Source organism: Bombina bombina, chromosome 4, assembly GCF_027579735.1.
Source record: "Bombina bombina isolate aBomBom1 chromosome 4, aBomBom1.pri, whole genome shotgun sequence".
NCBI classification, from domain to species: domain Eukaryota; kingdom Metazoa; phylum Chordata; class Amphibia; order Anura; family Bombinatoridae; genus Bombina; species Bombina bombina.
In genome coordinates this window covers 835,921,507-835,938,333 of record NC_069502.1, presented here as the reverse complement: position 1 = coordinate 835,938,333, position 16,827 = coordinate 835,921,507, and the positions used below count along the sequence as shown (strand labels likewise).

Here is a 16,827-nt window from a genome sequence, read left to right as displayed (position 1 = left end):
CAGGTATAATTATAGCACTACAGCTGCAGTAGTACTGGGTCTGAGCTCATATAGACAAGCTGTGTATGCTGATACACAGGTATAATTATAGCACTACAGCTGCAGTAGTACTGGGTCTGAGCTCATATAGACAAGCTATGTGTGCTGATACACAGGTATAATTATAGCACTACAGCTGCAGTAGTACTGGGTGTGAGTCACATAGACAAGCTGTGTGTGCTAATACACAGGTATAATTATAGCACTACAGCTGCAGTAGTACTGGGTCTGAGCTCATATAGACAAGCTATGTGTGCTGATACACAGGTATAATTATAGCACTACAGCTGCAGTAGTACTGGGCGTGAGTCACATAAACAAGCTGTGTGTGCTGATACACAGTATAATTATAGTACTACAGCTGCAGTAGTACTGGGTGTGAGTCACATAAACAAGCTGTGTGTGCTGATACACAGTATAATTATAGCACTACAGCTGCAGTAGTACTGGGCGTGAGTCACATAAACAAACTGTGTGTGCTGATACACAGGTATAATTATAGCACTACAGCTGCAGTAGTACTGGGTCTGTGTCACATAGACAAGCTGTGTGTGCTGATACACAGGTATAATTATAGCACTACAGCTGCAGTAGTACTGGGTCTGAGCTCATATAGACAAGCTGTGTGTGCTGATACACAGGTATAATTATAGCACTACAGCTGCAGTAGTACTGGGTGTGAGTCAAGCTGTGTGTGCTGATACACAGGTGTAATTATAGCACTACAGCTGCAGTAGTCCTGGGTGAGTCACATAGACAAGCTGTGTGTGCTGATACACAGGTATAATTATAGCACTACAGCTGCAGTAGTACTGGGTGTGAATCACATAGACAAGCTGTGTGTGCTAATACACAGGTATAATTATAGCACTACAGCTGCAGTAGTACTGGGTCTGAGTCACATAGACAAGCTGTGTGTGCTGATAGACAGTATAATTATAGCATTACAGCTGCAGTAGTACTGGGTTTGTGTCACATAGACAGTCTGTGTGCAGATACACAGTATAATTAAAGCACTACAGCTGCAGTAGTACTGGGTGTGAGCTCACATAGACAAGCTGCATGTGGTGATACACAGTGCACACATGTTTTGACTGAAGTACACAGATTTCAGATGAGTGTACACGCATGTTGGGCAAGATTACATATGTGGCGTCGCCCACAAAAGCTGCCGCCACCGGGTTTTACGCCATTTTGGTATCACATATATAGCGCCGCATATAAATGCGGCACGTATATTTCACCCGTCGGCCGCAATTTTTACTCCCATAAGATAATATGCCCAATTAAACTATTAACCCCTGATCTGCCATTCACACACATCGTAAACTACCTAATAAAAGTATTAACACCTAAATCTGCCAACCCCAACATCTCAAACTACCTATTAAAACTATTAATCCCTAATCCACCAAACCCTCAATGCAATAATGCTAATTAATCTATTAACCCCTAAACCGCCAAACCCCACAATGCAAATAACTAATCACTAAGCCCCCTAACCTAACACCCCCAAAATTAACCCTATTGCAAAAATTAAAATAATACTAAATTACAATTAAAATAAAAAAACTAACATTACTTTAAAAATAAAAAAACTAAGTTTAAATAATAAACAAAATTATCAATAATAAAAAAATTAAACCTAATCCCTATGAAAATAAAAAAGCCCCCCCCAAAATAAAACACCCCCTAATCTAATTTTAAACTACCAATAGCCCTTAAAATGGCCTTTTGTAGGGCATTGCCCTGTTAAACAGCTCTTTTCCTTAAAAAAATACTAAGTCCCCTCTATAACAGTAAATCCCACCACCCAACAAACCCCCAAAATAAAAAAAAACCTAACACTAAAAAATCCTAAACTACCCATTGCTCCTAAAAGGGCATTTGTATGGGCATTGCCCTTAAAAGGGCATTCAGCTCTTTTACTGCCATTAAAAGGGCATTCAGCTCTTTTACTGCCCTTAAAAGGGCATTCAGCTCTTTTACTGCCCTTAAAAGGGCATTCAGCTCTTTTAAGATTGCCCCAAATCCCTAATCTAAAAAATAAAAATCCCCCAAACATGAAAAAAAAGCCTAACTCTAACCCCTAGATAGGTACTAACGGTTCCTGAAGTCCAGCGGAGAAGGGCCTGTTCCAGACGGTGAAGTCTTCTTCCAAGCGGGGACCACTTCTATCTTCATCCAGGACCAAGCCGGAGCGGAGATGACCGCGGACCGGCGACCGCGGAGCCATGGAGCGTGGAGGATCCTCTTCGTACGATCGCCACCGTACACTGACTATTGAATGTAAGGTATGCGATTAAAAATGGCATCCCTTGCATTCCTATTGGCTGATTTGATTCTTCAAATTCAAATCAGCCAATAGGATGAGAGCTACTGAAATCCTATTGGATGATTTGAACAGTAGTTTCTAAAGTGCTGTAAGTCACTGGTGACTCCAGAAATTTGTATTTACCGTCATTTCTGGACATCACTAGTTTATCCGACTTAATGCACTTTATGAACTGCCGGCGGGGTTTATTGGATACCCTGATGTGCGAGGTGAAATTACGGGTGGCGCGGGTTTCAGAGTTTGCGCTGAAGCCTGTGCCTTTTATGTAATCTCGCCCGTTGTGTCTAAAATTCCCTTTCTGCTAAAAGATGTGAGATAAGTAACAGGCAAGTAGAAGTACCTTATGTTATGTCTGAGGTATGCAGGTTACAGGTGAGTGTGCACGTATGTTATTTCTGAAGCATGTTTGTCACATTTGAGTGTGCATGCATGTTGTGTCTGAAGCATGTGGGTTACAAGTGAGTGTGCACAGATTACAGATGAGTGTACGCGCATGTTGTGTTTAAAATTCCCTTTCAGCTAAAAAGATATAAGTTAAGTTACAAACAAGTAAGAGGAAGAGTACCATAGTGTGAGTATTTAGTGCTATTATCTGTTTGGGAAATACACAAACTGTTTATGGTAAAGTTATAAAAACTAGATCATGGGATAAAGAAACTGAACCTGCTTTATTTGTACAGACGCAGATACCGCTGATATAGTGAAAGTTGAAATAACAGAAGATCTGTATCCGTCTGATCAGGTGAAGACTGAGGAGGTTGAACTTCTTATAAATACATATACAGGTGATTAGCGCATATTAAGGGAAAATTCTGTAATGGTGACATTGTGTGTCATGTAAATAAGTTATAGTTATCAGATGGTTACACAGCAGACACAGGTTAGTGAGTAGCTCAGGTTTATATCATTTTGTCTCTTGTAAATAACAGTTATAGTTATCAGATGGTTACACAGCAGACACAGGTTAGTGAGTAGCTCAGGTTTATATCATTATGTCTCATGTAAATAAGTTATATTTATCAGATGGTTACACAGCAGACATAGGTTAGTGAGTAGCTCAGGTTAATATTATTTTGTCTCATGTAAATAACAGTTATATTTATCAGATGGTTACACAGCAGACACAGGTTAGTGAGTAGCTCAGGTTTATATCATTTTGTCTCATGTATATAACAGTTATATTTATCAGATGGTTACACAGCAGACACAGGTTAGTGAGTAGCTCAGGTTTATATCATTTTGTCTCATGTAAATAACAGTTATATTTATCAGATGGTTACACAGCAGACATAGGTTAGTGAGTAGCTCAGGTTTATATCATTTTGTCTCATGTAAATAACAGTTATATTTATCAGATGGTTACACAGCAGACACAGGTTAGTGAGTAGCTCAGGTTTATATCATTTTGTCTCATGTAAATAAGACACAGGTTAGTGAGTAGCTCAGGTTTATATCATTTTGTCTCATGTAAATAACAGTTATATTTATCAGATGGTTACACAGCAGACACAGGTTAGTGAGTAGCTCAGGTTTATATCATTTTGTCTCATGTAAATAACAGTTATATTTATCAGATGGTTACACAGCAGACACAGGTTAGTGAGTAGCTCAGGTTTATATCATTTTGTCTCATGTAAATAACAGTTATATTTATCAGATGGTTACACAGCAGACACAGGTTAGTGAGTAGCTCAGGTTTATATCATTTTGTCTCATGTAAATAACAGTTATATTTATCAGATGGTTACACAGCAGACACAGGTTAGTGAGTAGCTCAGGTTTATATCATTTTGTCTCATGTAAATAACAGTTATATTTATCAGATGGTTACACAGCAGACACAGGTTAGTGAGTAGCTCAGGTTTATATCATTTTGTCTCATGTAAATAACAGTTATATTTATCAGATGGTTACACAGCAGACACAGGTTAGTGAGTAGCTCAGGTTTATATCATTTTGTCTCATGTAAATAACAGTTATATTTATCAGATGGTTACACAGCAGACACAGGTTAGTGAGTAGCTCAGGTTTATATCATTTTGTCTCATGTAAATAACAGTTATATTTATCAGATGGTTACACAGCAGACACAGGTTAGTGAGTAGCTCAGGTTTATATCATTTTGTCTCATGTAAATAAGTTATATTTATCAGATGGTTACACAGCAGACACATGTTAGTTAGTTAGTAGCTCAGGTTTATATCATTTTGTGTCATGTAAATAACAGTTATATTTATCAGATGGTTACACAGCAGACACAGGTTAGTGAGTAGCTCAGGTTTATATCATTTTGTGTCATGTAAATAACAGTTATATTTATCAGATGGTTACACAGCAGACACAGGTTAGTGAGTAGCTCAGGTTTATATTATTTTGCCTTTTTAATAGTTTCTTCAACAAAGTTTCTTCAACAAAGGATACCAAGAGAATGAAGCAATTTAGATATTATAAGTCATTTTGAAAGTTGTTAAAAATTGCATTCTCTATTGGAATCATGAAAGAAACATTTTGGGTTTCATAGCCTTTTAACTGATTTGATGTGCATGATAAGCCCTTTTCCACACGCAGAGGATTATTTCTATTAAAAACACATAAAACATATTTAACATAAATAACAAATAATATTGCATATTTTTTTCAGGTATTTGACAGTGAAAGGCTCAAAAGTGTATATATATATGTGTTTATACATGTGTTTTATATACTGTATCTATGTGTGTGTGTGTATATATATATATATATATATATATATTATAATACACACACATGGGAGTCCTTTCCTGTCAAACACCTTGCCATATATGATATCTCTTTTAACCCTTATAAACATTTTTATTAAAATTATATTTTTTTATAAAAAAGTGTATATATGAGTGTAAAACTTTATTTTATGTTTTAGATCTGTTTTGTAAACATTATTATAACCCATTCAGTTTACTTCAGGTCACAAGCCACATTAAGGGCCAGATTACAAGTGACGCTCTATCTTAATGTGCGCCCGTAATATGGCAAATTTGTCCGTTTACAGGTGCACGTTAATTAACCAGACATTACAAGTGGCTGGTTAATGCTCCAGCGTGCTTGCGGTTTCACTTTTGCACTTAACGCAATTAAGGTCAGACCTATGCGTAAAAATGCCCCAATTGTCCCCAAAATAAAGAGTACAGTACATAAACATTGAAAATAAAGATGAGCATTAAAAAAACCAAAAAACTCTACAAAGCAGTTTTAAGGGGTTAAAGTGAGGGGATGTAGGGTGTGTGAAGAACAAAAACGGCATGGGGGACTGTGTTTTCACTATAAATATATATGTATATACTTATATACAAATATATGTATGTGTTAATATGTATATATACGCATATAAACACATAAATATATGAGCATATACATATATATTTGTTTATTGCTGCACGATTTGCCCCCTGCTCTGAGCTAGATGGTTTGCCATGTCTGTCAGCATGAGAACAAGGCTCCCATTTAAGCTCACAAGTGCTGGGCTTCCAGGCAATTGCTCTGCACTTGTAGTACCAGCTCCACTCATAGGAGTAAATTTATCATATGCCGCACGGGCAAAATTCGCTATAGCGAATCATGTCCGCCCGACATTGCTAAATGCCGACATACGCTGTCGGCATTTAACATTGCAGAAGCATTTCTTGTGAATTGCCACACCCTGCATGTTCGCTGTCAAACGGCCGCTAGCAGGGGGTGTCAGTCATCTCAATAGGATCAGAATGATTGCAGTCCGCCACCTAAAAGGTGGTGCACAATTTAAGGAGCAGCGGTCTTACAACCGCTGCTTCTTAACTTAAGTTTCCGGCGAGCCGTAAACTATGGGCGTAGAAAGCAGCATCCGGTGCTTATTAAATCTACCCCATAATCTAGCCCTACATATTCTAACGCAAACTATAACTTTAAACTTCTCATATGTTTGATAATTAGTGCATTAGCAATATCCTTTGGAAGTATAGGTTGCACTAGAGCAATGCCGGCTGCGCTATTAATTCTCTGGTAAATAGGGTATACCATGGCATTGTAATATCAAGTTGTGTACAAATGATAGCACAGCCAAGCGATACTGCTTACCGCGTCCCTCTCTACCATTAGCGCTCCACTTGTAATCTGGCCCTAAGTAAAGTAATACAGTGTGAACAGGATGTTACTTCTCTACTGAGGGATTTGGATAGCTTGGAAGACTGGGCAGATAAATGGCAGATGTGATTTAATTTAGACAAATACCAAGTTATGCATATTGGCAGCAAAAATATTCAAGCAACTTATACTTTAAATGGGGTTGAATTATTGTAAATAACAGACTTGGCAACAAGATGCGATATCATTCAGCAATTGCTAAGGTCAGTTAGGTGCTGGCGTATAATAAGGGATATAAATTGACATGAGGAATTATATAATTTTGCCAATTAATGGTAAAAACTCCACCTTGAATATGCACTGGAATAGATGCATCTCACGGGCTATATGGTTACATTATATGAATATATACAGAGTCCATCTAAGCATTTCTCATACTTGTTCATCAATAGGACACTCAAAGGACACATAGTCATCCATTGACAGTTGAAGAACAGAGATTTCACCTACCAAGGGTTTCTTTAAGTAAGAACAATATGGATAATGAATTCTCTCCCTAGTGAGATTGTTGTAGGAAATTCAGTAGATGGCTTTAAAAAACAGACTGGATGCTTTTTTGGCAAAGCAGGGTATACAGGGATTTAACAGTATTGACAGTATAGTAGTGTGTTGTTCCAAGTAGAAATCTGATTGCAACTATGGAGTCTAGAAGGAATATTTTTCCCTTTGAGGCCCAACTGGTATATGCTTAAAATTGATCTTAGTGGGGGGTTACCTTCTGTTGTATCAACAGTAGTAACGGGAAGGTGTGAAAGGTTAAACTTGATAGACTTAAGCCCTGTATCAAGCTTTATTATTAAAACTGAGTAACATAGGGAAACACCACAATGTGTATTTGCTGATGTTGTCTATCTGGGCAATACACAACTGTTTTACAGTAAAGTTATAAAAACTGAATCTGCTTTGCTTGTACAGATGAAGATAACGCTGATATAGTGAAAGTTGAAGTAACAGAAGATCTGTTGGTGATGCGTCAGCTGGGAGCCCCTGATGAGGAATCCAATGACAGCATCAGCCCATGTAAGTGTGCATGTATGAGGTGTCTGAGGGATGTGATTTACAAGTGAGTGCATGTATATTGTGTGTGAGGGAGATGGGTTACTGGTGAGTGTGCACGTGTGTTGTGCATGAGGAAGATGGGTTACTGGTGAGTGTGCATGTGTGCTATGTCTGAGACATGAGAGTTACAAATGAGTGCATGAGGGAGATGGGTTACTGGTGAGTGCTCTTGTGTGTTTTGTGTGAGAGATTAGGGTTACATGTGAGTGTGCACATGTTTTTAGGTTGCACATATGAGAGACATGAGGGTAACAGGTGAATTTGTATGTATGTTATGACTGAGACATGAGAGTTACAGCTGATTGTGCATGTATATTGTGGCCAAGATACTTGTGTCATAGGTAAGTGTGCACATGTGCTATATCTGAGACATGAGAGTTACAAGTGAGTGCATGAGGTAGATGGGTTACTGGTGAGTGCTCATATATGTTTTGTTTGAGAGATTAGGGTTACATGTGAGTGTGCACGTGTTGTTAGGTTGCACATATGAGAGACATGAGGGTAACAGGTGAATTTGTATGTATGTTATGACTGAGACATGAGAGTTACAGCTGATTGTGCATGTATATTGTGGCCAAGATACTTGGGTCATAGGTAAGTGTGCACGTGTGTTGTGACCAGTAGACAGTTAGTACAGGTGAGTGTGCACGTATGTTGAGTCTGAGTTAAACTAGTTACAGGTTAGTGTGCACATATGTTGTGTGTGTGTGTGGAACATAGTTCACAAAAGAATGTGCATGTATATAGTGTTTGAGGTACGAGTCAAAGATCAAGCGCAACACATAACTCACCACTTGTAATTTGAGCAATGTCAAAAGCATAAGGAGCTAAAACAAATGTTGGCTGCTCTAACATTCTCTGGTAATTCTTATTAAACCTTGGACTTATAGGGCTCCATTTAAAGGGATATTCTGGTCAGAATTTAAAAGCACATAGATAAATTACATCTTTGAATAGAAACATATTTGCAATATAAATGTATTGGCAAAAATGCTTATAGTAAAAGTTATCACTTAACATTTTTCTCTGCACGTGCATGTGAAGCATAGCTAGATAATCTCAGTGCTACAGCATTTTAAATACTGCAGCTGCTCAGAGCACCAGCGGGGCTTGTATCATGTCAGCAATTAACAAATTCAGTAATTACCAGATGATACAAGCACCTTAGACTCTCTGAGCAAGTGCTGTGTTTAAAATGCTGGTGCACGGTGCATACTTAAATACACTTTTAACACAGCTATAGCTTTTGTTAGAAGCAAAAATTCTTCTATTCAAAACTGAAAAGCATCTGTGTGGATTCCAATTTTGGCTGGAATATCCCTTTAAGAAGCTGTGAATGCATGAGTGAGCCTACAGCCAAGAGTTTAGACCACTGATTCTTAACCTGCTACACCAACCATCCCCCTGGACTTGTCAGACTGTGGTGATTGACAGTCCCTATTCACACCTGGCATTGCACAAGTAGCAGATTGTGCACTAATAAATGTGAGCAGCCCTTGTTAAATGGACTTCATATATCCCATAATATTAATAATGCACCCTGCACTATCAAAAGCTCTTCACTTGTAATCTGGGCCAATATTTGCTGCTATTATATCAGATAAATGTCTGTTTGTTATGACAATTATCTGATGTAAAAATTACGTTTTCCAAGTATTTCCATGTCCAGTAGCTGTCCTACTTCTTTATTACAATCTGTTTCACATGCTGTTATAAACTAAACATTTCTTTTAACCTGAAGTGCATGGATACTTTAACTTTAACCCCCCCCCCCCCCTCTCTCTGCCTGGTCTTTCCACTCTTTATGATGGGTGAAGTGGCCACAGCACTCAGTAGCTTAAAGTAGCATAAAATCATTAACACTAAAGTCAAAGTGAAACTTTTATGATTCAGATAAAGTAATTGGGGGAAAAAAACTTTCCAATTTACTTCCAAAGTACTTCCATTATCGTATTGTGCACAGTTCTTTTTTATATGCACATTTTCTGCTTCTAATATGTCTGTGATGGGCTGTTGGCTTTCATATGATGCAGGGGCAGGGAAACTGGAAGTAACTTTGAAATTTGTCAGAAAACAATTCTGCTATTCCTTTGAAATTGAATCTAGGGGGCTGATGTTCAAAGCATGATCATAATAGCACTATGTTCTAAAGGTATCTGCCTGGCAATCAGATTTGTCATTGTTTAAAGGAAATCTTGCAAAGAGGTTTTTCTTTCTAATTGCAGTGAGAGTCCAAAAAGTTATTCATTACTTTTACGAAATTTTACCGATTTTTTTTTTTTTTTTTTTTTCGGAGAAAGGTTCTTCAAGCATTGGTGCTGTGTTCTTAGGACTGCCTTTCCTACCTTTTCCTCCCTACTCATTTTGTGTCTTCCACAACTTGGGTATTGGTTTCTCATAGTTAATTAATAAATGTGTGGACTCTCACTGCCATTAGAAAGAAAACGTAATATGTGCTTACCTGATATATTATTTTCTTTCTTTGCTGCCCATTGCTGCGTGACTTACCCCCTTTGCTGCGCTACATTCTCATGCCTTGTCTAACGGCATGAGAACAAGGCTCCCATTGGAGCCTATGGAAGCGAAGGTCACGTTCACAAGCACCTCACCTGCAATACCAGCACACATTTGCGTGCGCTGGTATTACAAAAGTGGAGCGCAAATATTGCTTTAGAGAAAGCAATATTTTGCGCCTCGCTTATAATCTGGCCCCAGATAGGTAAAATTTCGTAAAAGTAATTAATGAATTTGTGGACTCTCACTGCCAAGAAAGGAAATAATTTGATATCAAAAATTGTGTAACACCTAGCTCCTGTTGTGGGAAGACCCTTGGCTAAGATAAATTGACCCCTAGTGGTCAGTACAATTACAATATTAAAAAGTGACTATCAAAGCGCCAACAAAAATAAGGCAGGGTCTATAACTCTAATATTAAAAGTTAAATTTATTAAAATACATGTATAGTCAATTGACATCAAATAACAAAAACAATATTAAAACAATATGTAAGCAATGTGCCAAAGGTTAATGGTGTAACCCTGGTGGTCCTTTTTCAAGAACTATACTTGTTCCAAAGGTTAATGGCTTTAACCCTGGTAGTTCTTTTTCAAGACCTGTACTTTTTATACGAATACCGTCTATTCAGTTGTGAGTAACATTAATTCACAGATAATTTATAACAATTTGACAATTTTAAAATTTTTAAAATTATAAAATTTGACAACTTTAGAATTTTGACAATTTTTCCCTCATGGATCCATGTTAACAGTCTAAAATATTGAGATTGTTCGTGGTTGACCAATTTGGTTTAATAGTATCCTGAGTTTACAACTGATAGTGTTATTATTACTCTTTATCAGATATTGCTCACATCAGAGGCTAAAAGCAGTAGTTTGAACTCCCTAGTATCCTGGGATTTTTCAGTGTATCTGCAATTGAGGCTCTCACTCAGATCTTATGTTATGCAAGTGGATTAGTATAAAGGTGCGTTTTCACGCTTTTATTGTTTTAGTGAAATATCACAATTACGTGATGATCTTTCACTTCTGGGTTGCAGATGATAAGAACTGAGTGGAGTGGGCCTGTTAGGTGCAAAATTGTTTGTTGATAGTGTGTTGATAGTGTCGGTACCTATCCGAGTGAATATTATTACACAATTTTGGTGAATTAGACCTAGTGCATAAACATTAGTGATGAAACAGATTCCTTAAAATACCTTAAAATACAAATGCTGTGGCGAGTGTAAAAAGCATTATGATAGTGCTTTAAACAAACTTCCAATTCAAATATGTGTTTCAACCATTAAACAAACAATAATGAACAATCAAAAATGAACAAATAAATAACGTGAAACTGGTGCTCCGGTCTTAACAAATTTCTGTGTGTTACAGATATTTGGTTCACGGATTATAAAAACAACTTAGCAGTGTCTATATTTATGGATTTCTGTTCGTGATGTGAGTGAAATAGAGTGAATGTAGTAACATCTAAACAACTCCTCTCGAAAATCTTCTAAAAAGTATATGTCCAAAGTATTTTCAGTGGATGATTAAATTCCCTGATGGGTATATATTCCCAGGGCCAGTGGATAGGCTATAATCCTATTCAGTGTGAGTGTCAGTCTTCAGTGTGTTTACGGTCATTAGCAGATCTCTCCCTGCTGTAGTGGGCAATTCTGTGCAAAGCGGTCCTTCTGTAAAAACAGAAATAACAATAGTGCAGACTGCCAAATGTGAATCTAAAGATTGAAAATGCTCTAACCAGCCAACGCGTTTCGGTCGTTCCTCGACCTTTTTCAAGACTGGTTTGTGTTCGTTAACTAAGATAGCTTTATACTACTTCTGCTGTGACCTTTTCGCGGTCCCGGAAGTGAATGTTCTACCTCGTCTGTTCTATAATTTATTTTTCTCGTATTTAGCTGGTCTCTTTCTTTTCTACTTTATTCCATAGTTTTCCAGTTTGTATATTCTGAAACCGGTATTTAGTTTACTAACATACATCTCGTATATTCTAATTCACATTTGCCGGTTTTTCGTTGTTCCTATTGGTCAGTGAGAATTCTTTTTCCTTTACATGATTGGCTAGTCTTAGGGGTGTGAGACAGAAAATTTACCATCGTTACTATTGGTCAGATAAACAGTGTTTCCCTTACGTAATTGGCTAATATTAATATCCTTTACATGATTGGCTAATCGTGGGGGTGTGAGACATAGAATTTGCCGATTTTCCATCACTGCTATTGGTCAGATAGACAGTGTGAGGCATAGAATTTGCCGATTTTCCATCGTTGCTATTGGTCAGATAAACAGTGTTTCCCTTATATAATTGGCTAATGTTAGGGGTGTGTGGTTTTTTATCGTGATACATCTCCTTTGTTAGCAGTGATCAATCTGTCACCCTCTTAAAAATGAGAGTACTTCACTTTTTCCCTTATCTGGATGGGGTACCCCAACCTGTAGATATACCTATATCTTTTCCTGTGTTTGCTAATGATTATTCACAGAGGCCATTAATAACTAGAGTGTTTGTATAATATCTTTTGTTTTACCACTTTTCCGGCTACTGGCTTTTCGTGTTTAATAAATCTTACTATCGTTTTCTTCTTCTATTATCTTTTATTCCTTTCACGGATCTTATTTCTAATATTAAGGACAATTTTATCATTTTAAAGTATGTATTGTCTCTTATCTGCATTTAGAATTTTGTTCCAATGCACATTGCAAGCAGTATTTTATCAAACTTTCATTTGATTTTTATTTTTAACAAAATTTCCCTTTTCCATTATTTTCTGAATGTATTGAAGTGCTCTGTGCTTCTTCATATACATTCTGTACTCATTATTCTTTGTTTTATGGATTATTTTATACTTTAATCTAAAAAGTCAGCTTTTGAGGAAGTGTTTTCTGCATTTTTATATTTACAGATCTTTTATATAGTATGTAAAGTGGACACTTTGTAATTGCTACTAGTCCTATAATTATTTAAAGGGGGACTATTTCCAAGAAGGGGATCTTCTCTTGGGAACGTCTTAGTCTCATATATAGTAATTCCTTCTATTCAAGATTTATAGTAGCTCTTGAACTTTGTTAAATGAATTATTGTGCAATTGAGAGGTCAAGTACTACAATGTAGAGACATATGGATTTCCTTTTATTCCTTTTTCTATTTCGGATTTTTCTAGACAAGCTTGCTAATATGGTAAGGTTCCTTCAGCATTTCGATGTTTCTTTTTGTATTATAATTTTAGTTTTTCTCTCCAATTTCCTTGTTTGTTGCAGTAGCTAGATTGCTACAATTTCTTTAAAGAGAGGAGTCTTTCTTTTCTTACAGAGGTTTTTAAATGATTCCGATTTTTCAATCTCTTATTTTAATTTAAATTCAGATGGTAGGATAAATATTCAGAGAAGGGGGTTCTTTTTCTCTTACATTTTTCAATCTTATATTTTGGTTTAAAATTGAATGGTGGGATAAATCTTCAAAGGAGGGAGTTCTTTTCTTTCAGAGGTTCTTGATGGTTCAGATTTTCCAGTCACATAATTTAGTTTAAATTCCAGAGGTGGGATAAGTCCTCTTTATTGTTTAACCCTCTTGGGTATAAACAATCCATATAGAAAATCCATTTGGATTCCTCTACCAGAAGTTTTCTTTCATGATCACCCCCTCTCCAGTTCTTTTGGACCTTTTTTATTCCTATATATTTTAACGAATTTGTCTCTCCATGGTGTTTTTCAAAGAAGTGGTTGTAGAGGGCGGTTTCCTTGTTCAATTTCTCAATACAGAGAAGATGCTCTCGTATTCGATCTTTCACTGGCCTTGACGTCTGTCCGACATATTGTAATCCACAAGGACATTGAAGCAGGTAGATTACATTCCTATCGTGACATCGAATCAGTTCTTCAATTTTATATTTCTTCGTACTGTGATTAGATTTAAATTCTGTGGTTTTTATGCCACTTCTACATGCTTTGCATGTGTTACATGGAAAAAAAACCTTTACCTTCTTCCCGAATGGATCTTTAATTGTTGGTGGTTTCTTTTTTTGAGTACTCGGTGCCAGCTTATTTTTTAGATTATTCGTCCTTCGGTATATAAAGGTAGGTCTTTCTGGAAGCTTCTCTCCTATGATGTCATCATCTCTCAATATGCTCCAGTGTTTCCTGAAGATGTTTTCAATTAATCGGCAGTTTTGGCTGTACTCTGTAATAAATGGGACCTTCACCTTCTCTTCGTCATTCTTTATCACCTTTTCTTTGTATTTCGTCAGATTTTTTCTATCCACAGTTCTTACTTCCTCTATTTTCTGGTCCAATAATGTTTCATTGTACCCTCTGTCAATGAACTTCGCCTTAATAATCTGGGCTTGTTCTTCCCATTTAGAGGGATCCGAACAGTTCTTTTTCATCCTAAGGAGTTGCCCTTTTGGGATATTGCTTTTCCAGTTGGTATGATGGCAACTCGTTTGGTGGACATAGTTGTTGCTGTCCACCTTCTTGAAAAATGTAGATGTTTCAATCTTCCCTCCCTTCACCTCTATATTTAGATCCAGATAGGTCAATGCTGTTGAACTCCATTCATATGTAAAATGTAGGTTGGCTTCATTTTTGTTCATGACACTAATAGTGTGTTCTAGGTCCTCCTGTGACCCTTTCCATATTAATATGATGTCGTCAATGTACCGGCGATAGAGAACCAGGTCCGCGCCTGCTGGGCAAGATTCCCAAAATATCTCTTCCCATTTTGCCATGTAGAGATTGGCATAGCTAGGCGCGAACCTGGTCCCCATCGCCGTACCGCAAACTTGTCTATAAAATTTCCCGTTATTGCAGAAGTAGTTGTTATGTAATATATAGTGGATACTATCCAATATAAAATCACATTGATTAGTGGGAATTTCCACATCTTTTTCCAAATAGAATCTTACCGCTTTCAACCCTTCAGTGTGGGGTATACTAGTGTAGAGCGCGGTTACATCGCATGTCACCAAAATGAAGTGACTTTCCCACTCTAGGTCTTCAAGTAGATTGATAATTTGGGTTGAGTCCCTTAAATAAGAGGGACGTTCTTTAACATACCGCTGTAGATGCCTGTCCACATATTCAGACAGGTTACTGCTCAGGGACCCTATCCCTGATATTATTGGTCTTCCTGGTGGTTTAGTAAGACTTTTATGTATCTTTGGAAGATGGTATATGATTGGTGTTCTTGGAAATTTCACATCTATATAGTTGTATTCTTTATTATTTAGAATACCATCTTCTTTAGCTGCCATAAGCAGGTCCGTTAGTTTTTTCTTGTACACATTTGTTGGATCTTCTCTTAATCTTTGGTATGTGTTTTCATCACTTAAGATTCTTTCAGTCTCCTCATTGTAGTCTGACCTATTCATCACCACAATTCCTCCACCCTTATCCGCTGATTTAATCGTGAGGTTGTGGTTCTCTTCTAATTGCTTGATGGTTGCAAATTGTTTAGTAGTTAAGTTTTTGTTTTTTAGCCTTAACTTTTTCAGATTGATGTCACGTATCTCTCTGCACACTATTGTCTCAAACGTCTCCAATGCATTCCCTTTATGTGACAGGGGGTAGAAAGTTGATTTTGGCTTAAGTTCTGTGTGTTTGTAGCCATCTTCCTGTATTCTATATTCAAAATTCTTTGATCCATACCCTGTTCTTTCTAAGGGAGATTTTAGAAAGAACCTTTTGAGGGTCATTTTCCTTATAAACTCTTTTGTGCTTACAAAAGAGTGAAATTTGTCCAGGCTCTTAGATGGTGCAAAGGATAAGCCAAGTCCCAGCACCGATGCCTCATCTTTACTTAACTCATGGGAACTCAGATTGAAGATCCCTTTTACGGTATCTTTCTTCTCTTGTTCATTAACAGTTCCATCTCTTTTCTTGTTTATTTTTGCCCCTCCTCTTTTCCCTCTGTGGTTCTTATTTTTGTCCTTACTATTGGCTGGTTTTCTACCCATTCTTTGTGGTGATGATGGTCCAGTACTAAAAAAGAAGGGGAATTGGAGGAAGATGGATGGGGTAGTTGTATATTCTGCGATGTTGGAAGCGTGGGCGCTTTGACTCCTATATCTTTACTTTTATTGGATCTCTCCTCATTGTTGTCTCCTTTCTTTATTTCCTTTGGTCTTTCCATATTTTGATTATTTATTGGTCTCTGTTGTTTCCTCGCTTCCCTCGCTGTCTCAAATCTTTCCTCACTCCTTCTGTCATTTGTCCAATTATCTTCATAGCCCCTTTTATCATATGGTCTTCTTTCTTCGTTATCTCTTTTGTAGTGGAGAGGTCTTCCATCCCAATGGTGGGGTCCTTTTGAATATGTTTGGTCTCTCCAATTTCTTTCTGGATAGTCAAATGTGTTCCAATGTTTTTGTTCATATTTTTCTCCATATTGATATCCATATTGTCTTTTTCTTTCTCCATGAATACCTGGTGTATATGCTCTTCTTCCCCTTCTTGGTTCATTGTCTTCGTTCCACCTTCTTTGATCATTATATGGTCCCTTATACTGACTTCTATGGGATCTGTCCTGGGCATATGCCCCCCCATAGTCAAAATTTCTCCTCTCATAGTGATTTCTTCTTATATTGTTTTGAGCTGGTGACCCCCCATTATAATAATTATATCTGTAGGGGTTATGTCTAAAATTTCTCATTCTTGAATCATAAGGATAGTGGTCAAATCTTTCCCTAAAATTTCCTTTTTTCAAATGTTGTTCTGTCTTTATTT

The 16,827-nt window shown here is 37.2% G+C and overlaps 1 protein-coding gene across 1 annotated transcript in view; it reads left to right on the top strand.

Moving 5' to 3' along the window:
- LOC128657196 (oocyte zinc finger protein XlCOF6.1) overlaps positions 1-16,827 on the top strand; it is a 54,571-nt gene that overhangs the window by 20,802 nt on the left and 16,942 nt on the right. The window contains exons 5-6 of the mRNA XM_053711448.1: positions 3,055-3,159; positions 7,445-7,549. Coding sequence (XP_053567423.1) covers positions 3,055-3,159; positions 7,445-7,549 — 210 coding nt within the window. The remainder of the gene's footprint in view (positions 1-3,054; positions 3,160-7,444; positions 7,550-16,827) is intronic.